This window comes from Nylanderia fulva, unplaced genomic scaffold (assembly GCF_048542155.1).
Source record: "Nylanderia fulva isolate GAGA-0341 unplaced genomic scaffold, ASM4854215v1 Scaffold14, whole genome shotgun sequence".
In the NCBI taxonomy this organism is placed as follows: domain Eukaryota; kingdom Metazoa; phylum Arthropoda; class Insecta; order Hymenoptera; family Formicidae; genus Nylanderia; species Nylanderia fulva.
In genome coordinates, this window is record NW_028189622.1 from 5,617,290 (window position 1) to 5,627,730 (window position 10,441).

General features: G+C 36.6%; 1 protein-coding gene across 14 annotated transcripts in view; it reads left to right on the plus strand.

The window, feature by feature from the left end:
• LOC114929317 (ELAV-like protein 3) overlaps positions 1 to 9,807 on the plus strand; it is a 47,465-nt gene extending 37,658 nt beyond the window's left edge. For 7 of the 14 annotated variants that reach the window (XM_085480243.1, XM_085480244.1, XM_085480241.1 and 4 more), the window contains 4 exons: positions 989 to 1,027; positions 2,960 to 3,218; positions 6,461 to 6,502; positions 9,408 to 9,807. In XM_085480243.1, the coding sequence (XP_085336369.1) occupies positions 989 to 1,027; positions 2,960 to 3,218; positions 6,461 to 6,502; positions 9,408 to 9,732 (665 nt within the window). In that variant the 3' untranslated portion in view covers positions 9,733 to 9,807. The remainder of the gene's footprint in view (positions 1 to 988; positions 1,028 to 2,959; positions 3,219 to 6,460; positions 6,503 to 9,407) is intronic. The other 7 variants (XM_029300837.2, XM_029300842.2, XM_029300841.2 and 4 more) reach the window with 7 other exon arrangements.
• The last annotated feature ends 634 nt before the right edge of the window (positions 9,808 to 10,441 follow it).

The following is a 10,441-nucleotide window of genomic DNA, read 5'->3' on the forward strand; positions in this document are numbered from 1 at the left end:
CTCCCTGGCCAGCCCAGATTGCACGCACAAAGCCTCATGGCCACCGCCTCGATCTTAATTTTGCGTTCCCTGATCGCGCTCACTTTTCACCCTCTTCCGTCCTCTCACATTATCATCTCACCTACGCCGATCGTTCCCGTTATCATTATTACCTCGTTATCCGATCACCAAGCTTGCTTTGTCATCTCCAAGACTTACGTTTGATCGAAACATCGCTTTCGTTTCCCCTCCGTAAAAAGTGAACATATGCGCGATACACCAAATTTTTCCCTCTTTGACACTCACGCTTTTTAATATGATTAAGAAGATGAAAAATAGCGTAATTTACACGCAGTCCGCTCGCCCCTTATTCGCTCCATGTTTCTTTTATTTAAAGCGATATCGCGGTTTTTTTTAACCTTTATTAAAAGGCACGAAGGCGAACATTAGTTGCGAAAGCAACGATAAATAAAGCGTTAAACGATATAGTCAAAGTAGAATGAAAGAGATCTCTTTATTAATGTTTGTTTTTCCATTTATTAGACCTTTTTGATTTTTTGTGACACGTATTTTTTCTTTTTTATATATTATCCATTTATGTAAAAGAAAAACATTTGTAATATTTTCTTATCGATTTGTCAAATGTGTAAATTATTATTCAGATTAACTTATCGAAGTTCTTGCATCTCATACATTGTTGGAAATAATTAAATAAAATTTTACACCATTTGACTGATTGTAACAAAATTTCGCAAAAGTTAAATTAAATTTTTTAGTTCAAGTCGTGAACTTTTTTAAAAAATTTTTTTTATTTTTTACATTTAAACGCGCGATTGTCGTTGCTCTTAATTTGCTTCTTATGTTGCGTCTCTTTCGTTAACCTTTTCACCTCGTCTTCTCGCGAACACGTTTTATCCCCCAAACCGTCGACGAATCAGGGGCGAGCGAATCGCGTGTAGTGCTGCCAGTTGGATTTTAACGAGATATGATTTTTTCCGTTTCTGTTTAGTACGACAGTTTGTGACCGGCGGCGGAGACAATTTGCCCGGTACGTAACTCACAAATCTCTTTTTTCTTTTCCCTCATTACGTCCTTCTAGCTGAAACGAAAAGCAGCCGGGTTCTTCCGATCTGCGATGCGCGCGTCTCTTGCTTGCGCGATTACGATTTTTTTTTCCCTTTTTTTTCCACGTACAGTTTTCTTTTTCTCTTCGTCGTGCACTTCATTTCAGTGTCGCCGTCGTTGTTAATGAAACATTAACGCAGTTGTTGAAGCACGAACGCGGTGCAGTCGAGCATCGGAATCGAAAATCGATTTATACAACGTGCAGGGTAAACATCGTCTCTTAAATATAAAATTCATGTCCGTTTATTAACAGCGATGTCAAAATTAATGGCGTTAAAAAATCTTTAGCGGCAACCAACGACGGCAATTGGCATATTTTGACGAAGGACTTCAAAATTTTAAATGTTGCAAAATGTATTTGCAAAATGCGTTTGAAACAAGATTTCACGACCGTCAAATAGAGATGATGACGAGAGAAAGATGCGTCTTTCTCATTCTCGTCGTATGCAATGACGGAAGACGCGCGCATCCAATGCATCCCTCCGAGCGCCATTTTTGTTTCTTTACGCTTTTTGTCATTCGTTATGATTATATGATTTGCTATTACGATCTCTCGATTATATCTAGGTACGTCCACAATGAAATACTCGCTCTTTCTCTCTCTCTCTCTCTCTTTTTATTTTTATCACTCTTTTTTTATCTCACTTTCTCATTCTTTTTTTTCCTTCGTTTCTGTCTACCCGTTATTAATCAGTAAACCGCGATGATGAGATACAACAGAGAAAGTAGAGACTCGAAAGAAAGACAAAAAGACGTCCACACGACAATAAAATGTCGGTGTGTTTGTAAAGAAACGAATCTGCGCGCACCGAACCACTCGCTTTTTGCGTGTATGTGTGTGTGCGTGTGTGCGTGCGCGTGTACCATATTTTTAAACTAAAGATAAATTAAATTACAACTAACGATCGAATAAACTGTTGACATTTCTCGCGCGCGTATATGCGAAGACACAGTGCAAATCGCATTTTTTTTTTCACCGTTACGATTGATAAGCAATTGTATTCGCAATTTATTGCTATGCGATTAACGATATGCGAGTACACGAGAACGTGCACTGCAATTTGTGAGATGAACGATGTTACTGATGTCATGTTCAGGATGAAGCGTGACAAGTGAATGTTTGTAAAGATATTGATAATACAAAAACGTATTATTAGGTAAAAGTATCTTAGAGCACATTTTTTTCTATGTGAAACCGCTAAATTTTGAGATTAACAATATTTGATATTCATTTGATTTGCACACATTGAATGAATAATTATACCGCTATTAGATTTATTTGAATGTGAATAAATAAAAAAATATATTTCTATTTTAAAAATATTTTTGTTTATTTTATAAAATTCTTTTATGTCTAACTTTACGTAGAAAAAAATAAATATATTCGAAGGAGAAATGTATCTCTTTAAAAACTTGAATGTTGTCTAGAATAACATACTTTTGCTGTCAATATTTTTAAAAATATTTACTTATCACGTCTTACACATCTTGCTCTCTATATATCGATAGCATTATATAGTCTGTCAAACGTACAATGGAGCGATAACTGTCGCGTTATTCAGGAATTATTAACTGGTTGGTAAAGCCAGTCGAAGACACATTAATAATATCGCGTGTAAATAAAAAGAAAATTAACGTAACGTAAAAAGCGGCTTTAAATATCATAGCTTTTTATCTTCATTGATTTTTTCTTTCGCGATCTCTCGTACTATAAAGCCTCCACATTAAACTCTAAAAAAAAAAGGGATGCGACAGAGATCGGATGGGGCCGGAAGCGTCCGACGTCGCGTCTCGCAATAAATAACCAGGGATGATTTTGTGTGTTCCGCCGATCTTCTCGGCACCTCTCGAACAGGCCTGTCGAAGGGCGTCGGCTTCATAAGGTTCGACCAGCGCGTCGAGGCTGAGCGGGCGATCCAGGAGCTGAACGGCACCATACCGAAGGGCTCGTCCGAACCGATCACCGTCAAGTTCGCCAACAATCCGAGCAACAACAACAAGGCGATACCGCCGTTGGCCGCCTATCTCGCACCACAGGCCACGCGGCGCTTCGGCGGGCCGATCCACCATCCGACCGGCCGCTTCAGGTACATTCCACTGTCGCCACTATCCAGGTACCTACTCGCCTCTACTCGCTCTACCCAAGGATTCTCTCTATCTCTTTCTCTCTCTCTAATTCTCTGTCTCTGCTCTATCTCTTACTCTCTTTCTGCCCCCCTTCTATTTTCACAGCTTTCGTTAGATTTGTTTTTCGTTAACAATTACTCTGTGCGATCAATCAGTGCGGTCGTTATTAATATTATATATCGATGTTCGGATTTGGTAAGCTCTCTTGATGTTTCTTGGATTAAATACCGCGTTGATCGCGCATCGTCTTCTCGCTTCTCTTCTTTCTTCCTGGAGCTTCTGTTTCTCTATCGATTGGTTTGTCCGATACGATTCTTTTCTTTAGTTATATAGATCGAATTCTCTCTCTTGATTGAGCTATTTATCCACTTGTCCATGGATCTTTCCTTATTCATCCATTTATCTATCCAATTGCCCATTTATTTCGTTACTTATCTATTTATCTATCTATATCTATTGGACGCTACTTGTCTTTTTCCTTCTATTTTCTCTCTCTTGACACACACGCAGACACCGCGCAAACACAAATACTCGGTTAGATCGATCGGTCGTTCATATATAAAACTCGCTTAGAAACTTTGTTATTCTGATAATAACTTGGCGTCACAAAACATAGTATAGTTTTTTGTTATTTTTAATATGACGAGGAAAAATAACTGGTACAGAAAATGCACGATGCAATATCATGAGTCGCTTTTATTTGAAAATTTTCATTTAGATGGCATATATTCAATCTATAGGATAATAATTGAAATAATAAATAATAATACAAATTTCATGATAATAAATTAATTATACAATAATAGAAGTCTATCTGTTATATCTATATCGCTTTTTAATTGTTTATTCAGTCACAGCGAGTTGATTAAAAGCAGAGCATGTGTTAACAGATATATTTACTGATTGAACGATCAATCGATTGTAAACTATCATCGTTACCTCTACATCGTTATTCAACACAAAGCTCCTCCTGTGACAATTCCAATTATGTGCACATTAACATGTTTGTTCCTTATTTTATTCTACCGAAATTATTCTACTTTTGTCTTACACGGTAATCTTTAAGTACGATATTTTTCGTATAATAATTTTATTTAATTATATGAGAAAGTCGCCGCGATATTTTACAAAGTATACTTTTTTCATCATATGATTATTTATCGCTCAAAATACACAAATGTATTATTTTTAATTTTCGGTAATTTTCACAATTAGAGTTACGCAATTTAAAGACGAAGAATGAAAGATGGATGAGCAATAATTTCGCGAAAAAAAATATAAAGTGTTTCGGAGCAAAGAGAACCGTATATTAGATCCATTTATAAAGGTCTTTTGTGTCTCGCGTGATCGATACATTTCTATCAAACTTGCATATCGGCGAAACAATTTATCAAGGCCGATGGAATCGAAGGGGAGGTTCACCATTTACCAAATAATAGCTCTATAGTTTGCTAGATTTTTCCAGATAATAGTTCAATAATATCAATTCGATAACTTCGCGCGCATAATAAGAAACATATATGTATATCGATCGGTAAATCTCCTTTATTATTTACACTTCCAGTTACGTTTCTTTAATTAATTATATGATTCTTGATTTGTGCTACTTTCTATCTCCCTTTTATTTCTCGTTCTTCGGAAGGCCAGCGATCAGTGGGTCTCACGAGGCAAACGTGTGCAATCTAATAATATCGTTATTCGATCGAAACATCGAATGCTGAGAAATAATGTAATAGTACATAGTTTGATTTGAAAACAAAGCTGATCCTTGGCCATTTCCCGAAACACGGAGGAGCAAAACATGCACAGCAGTCTTACATTCTATGTATCAATACTTGTCGTCAAGCTTGTAATAAACTGTTTAAATTATTGTAAGATAATTATTGCAAGATCGCAGTAGAGATTTTTTTCTAATTATTCGAATGGGACGACAAATATCAGTTCTAGAATCAAAGGCTTGCAATGACACTCACAAGTTATCATCATCTCTCTTTCGTTTCGAGCCTTCCATATAATACGCATAAGTCACGATGCTCGCTACCAATATTTATTTACATAGTATATGCGTGTATATTCGCATAATTTCGTTTGATTATACGAAAAAGACGATAAACATGCATTTGCACATCTTTATTGATCGCACACGCTAGGTTCGTTTGTATCAAACTCGACCTACAAAGTTATCGAAATTCTCCACGAGACTCGTGACAGACATGGATCATTTGGTTCTTTTATCAAGTACAAAGCGTTAACTGAGTGTAGATGCGCTTTGCTATCGCTTTGTCTCTTATTATCCTATTTCCCTTCCAGCACACAAAGTGGTGCGATAACAATTAATTATTAGACCGTCAATGTTAAACACCACTGATTTCTCAAACATTGACGACTTTAGAGTTGAGTAGAGCATTCCCATCATTTACATTATATGATATGCGTAAAAGTAACATTTTCTCGCATTTTAATGTCGATTAGATCTAGATCGTTTTAGACTTAACACGAAATGCTCTTTTTTCTTTTTTAACAATTCTTTTTAATATATTTGCCTTTGTAATAACTCTTTAATTTATAAAAATAATTTTAACACATTTTGTAAATGTTTCGAAAATTATGGTAACAATATCGAGCTTATTATATTTCTTTCTTAATTTTCTCATATTGATGTTTAGAAAATACGATTTAGGTTTGATCTGAACAGTATTTATCTCATTACCGCGACAAATAATCCCTTGGCTTCCTCTCCCAATAGAGAGAATCGAAGTGGTCTGATAAAAAATAATTGCATTTTAATTTTTTTATTGTAAATATACTATGTGAAAAATTGATCTCTTCTCTAAATCTTTTCATTATTTGAACAAGTTACTTTTTACAGATTTGATCGTGTAAACATTATTTATAAAAAAATTTAATATTATATTTACATGATTCACGTTTATATTAATCTAAGATTGTAAATTACCTTTTCTAATAATTGCGAAATTAATTTTAATATTGAAAGAGTCATCGATAGAATAGATATATTTATCGCAAATCACTTCGCTTTTCCAAGTCCGCATTGCAACTCCCCCATTGTGTTTCATTTGGGGTAAAAATACACCGCTATGTAGGAATAGAAAAATGAAATACGATGGCATAGGAAACGCCCAACTTATCCCCCGACTTATCCCCCGACTTTGGCTCGATCCCGGAGTATCTCTCTTCTTACGTTGTTCTTTTTGTGTTTTTGTTTTAGCACTGGCAAGGCCATGCTTGCCATTAACAAAGGCTTACAGAGGTCAGTATTTTTTTCGTTACTACCACTACGTTTTCCACTCCTGATTTTTATTTAAATTTTCTGTTGTGTGCTTCGTTCTCTTTCTCTCTCTTTCTCTCTTTACTATCTTTTCCTTCTTCGACTCGTTACGAATTCAATATATCTAAGGTATCGTGCAATCATTTTATTATTAAAGTGAAATTATGGCTGAAGTAATCAAAGTTTGAATTATTTGTAATTATTCATAATTATTACTTGAATTTTTTAAATCATCTTTGTTCAGTCTTACATGGAACATTTTTCAAGAATATATATTATTCAGATTTGTTATCAATTTTTTTCATGCAATCATAATTTCGTAACGGGGTCCCAATATTCTTTGCATTTTTCCATCACTTTTGCATTTTTCACGCCTTTTTTGCTTCGACTTTCATTTGATTCAGTTGCAAACACAATGGTAGATATATTGACGTCACATTTTCTTGAGTTTCGCAACCAAGCTTCCTTAGTTCCCGTCGTTCTTCCACTTATTTATATAGTTGCAATCCTTTAGTAATGATCAAACTGCTGCAGTATTTGCCGCCGCAGTACTTGCAATGGCTATATAAAATATCTTAGAATCGTATTCTGTTTCTCTACCATACAATTTTTGAACGATTTCGAGAGAACGTAATTACAGATTATCGAATTTTCATACCTTTTTGATGATAAACAGAGAATTCAAATTTTACGTTTTACTGTCATTAAAAACATAATCTTTTATATTAATAAATAATTTTTTAATATTTTTAAAATTCTCTTTACGAATAATTTCGTCAAAATGAACGATTTTATCTTTCGGGAGTAAAAAAAAAACAAACTTTTGTAGACGTGTAAAAAGAGATTTCGGATGCAGATACTTATAAAAGTGTACATATAAATGTACATATTAATAACGAGATAAACTCACACGCAAGCAACGTGATGACGATCACCTCATTTCCTAATCCTCATAATCCTGTCATTTTTTTCTATCCTTCATCATACATACGCTCGCACAATTTACACACATTTACACACACAGAATTAAATCAGACATGTGCACGCGATCGTACAACCATCCGATGCACAAATTTTTGTGTATACGTACGTAAAAAAAAGTACATAAAATTACTTCGCGATAACGTATTAACATACAACGTGATGAATGCATACGTAATTACTGTGGCCTCGGCATTATACTGAGTACTCACCGAGATGTGCCCTGTTTTAACGCGGCTTGTGACGTCAAGTAGGTACGTAGATACTTTTTACAACTGTAAATATCCCTTAACATTTATAAGCGCCCACGTAAGGGACGTGTGTACTTCATCCCTGTTTTTTAAAATCTCGTTTGTCTATCGAACAATACTGTCGCACATCCAATAATGAATTAACGTTAACATTTAACTGTAGAATGTCATCCAAGGAACTGGCTTACGTTGCAAGAAACACATTTATCATATCTGTGATCCCGCGCATGTGAATGCATGAATGTGAAATTAATATACCTTTGTCCGAGACTTTGCTTTTTTTTCTCTAAATATATTATGTTATATTCTATATTTATAACAAATGCATGGCTCAAAAGATTTTTCTAATTATAGTTTATTAAAAAATTGATATTTTGTTGGCGCGATGTACGTGTATAATTTTCATCTGTTTATATGAAATATGATTGAGTGACATTTCTCTCTTTCTTCGAGATTTTGTGTAATCTTGTTACTTCATTTTTATGTTTCTCTTTTTATATTTACTCATATTTTCATAACTTTAAACAAATCGTTTTGGTTTATTAAAATCCGTCCTTATGTCCTTTTTCTTAAAGCAAATTTTCACGTGTAGAGATTTGCTTATGATTGTTCTGTGTAATTACCATTTACACAGAATGTATCAGAATATAAAATACATTGATAAATGTAACTGTTGAAATAAATGTCGCTCTTTTTTATAATGCGCGCAGGCTATATATAAATGAATTAAATTTATTTGTAGAGTCACAATTAAAAAAAAATAGATGCATTTTTTCCATGTAAAATATAATATTAAAAATGTACTTTTCTTTCGAAGAAACAACCAAATTTGTAAAATATTTATTTTTAATCTGTTTGCATTTATTTTATATATTAATTTACATATTTTAAATTTGCTAATGATGAAAATAAATATTGAGTACTTAATAAAACGCACGTCTTTCTAAACATTTATATACATATACATATGTGTGTGTGTATATAAACGACATTTGCACGCTTACATATCACTTCATTATTTCTTACTTATCACTCACATCATTATTTCTCATGTAAATAATAATATAAAATACGAAATTAGTTGTCACGTAATCTTATATCATTTTTCACCCTTTGCCAATATCATATGTAAATGTCTGCGAAAGTACCGTTTTATGTAAATAAAAATATCGAATATATCACGCGAAATAAATGTTCACATTGATATATTCGCATCTTTACACATTTAATTTCATTGGGATTGCGATATACTGTGCGAGTAGCGTATAATGTAAATCTTGTATAGATTTAACACTCATTTGTTCAGAAAAGAAGACATAGTTCCAGCAAGTACTATTTATAACTTGAACTGAATGGTGCTCAAACGTGTTAAAAATATCTTTCTGCTAAATTTTCATTCTAAACATCCCTCTCTGTCATAAGTATCAAATTTGACAATATAGTTGCAAAAAAGAAAAAGATCTCTTTCTGTTAGTATAATTATAATTTCTACGGAAATTCTTGCAGCCAGAAAATGCACTTTTCGATCCACAGTAAATAAGAAGAAACGTATACTCGAAAAGAAGAACGTTTCAGCATCGTTCGTTCGGTGATTCGTCTCGCCACCGGGGCTGACGATGATCCGTTTAATCATCGGCCCGGCCACCGTGTTCCAGGTACAGTCCGCTGGCGGGCGACCTCCTCGCGAACTCGATGCTGCCCGGTAACACGATGAACGGCGCCGGCTGGTGCATCTTTGTGTACAACCTCGCGCCCGAGACCGAGGAGAACGTGCTCTGGCAGCTGTTCGGGCCGTTCGGCGCCGTCCAATCGGTCAAGGTTATCCGCGACCTGCAGACGAACAAGTGCAAGGGCTTCGGCTTCGTTACGATGACCAATTACGAGGAGGCGGTCGTCGCTATACAGAGCCTGAACGGTTACACCTTGGGCAACCGCGTGCTCCAGGTCAGCTTCAAGACGAACAAGAGCAAGGCGGCGTAGGACGAGCAACAGGCGGCAGCGGCGGCGGTGGCTGCGGCTGCGGCCGCGGCAGCGGACGCGGCGGCGGTTGCGGCGCCGTACCATCATCGTCGCCATCGGCTGCTACGTACTGCGGCGGTGGTACAGCTGCCGATGCCGATGCCGGCGGGTCATCTTTACAACAAGCGGGGACCTGGCCAGATACCAGGGCGTTATCGCTGGCAACAACAACATCAACAGTCATCCCTTGACTGCTGGCGGCGGTGGTATCTTTCACGGTGGAGCCAAGGGCCAACGGCAGCCGTTCCTTCAGCGTCTACCGTCCCGCATACACGATCTCACCCGGGCGATCGAGATGGCAGTCTCGGGAGCGGCGAACCCGCAGCAGCAACAGCAACGTCAGCACGCGCAAGCCAAGCAGACCTCCCTGAAGAGCAGCAAGCCCAGCAACAACCGTCAGGTCGGCGGCAAGAAGCTCCAACAGAGCGAGAAAGCGTAGTTGCGAGAAGTGTGTATGTGTGTATGAGAGAAAGAAAACGAGAAGCGTATGCGTGTGAAAATGATGAATGAGGAGAAGAGGTAAAAACATGAAGGGAGAAAGGAACGGGAAAGGTCGCGCGAGAGATAATTAGGAAGAAGTGGGTAGAATCGTTTCGACTGTCCGATACATAATAAACCGTGGAACTGTGCGCGTGGAAAGCTCGAGGGAAAATAGAGAAAGGGTGCGCGG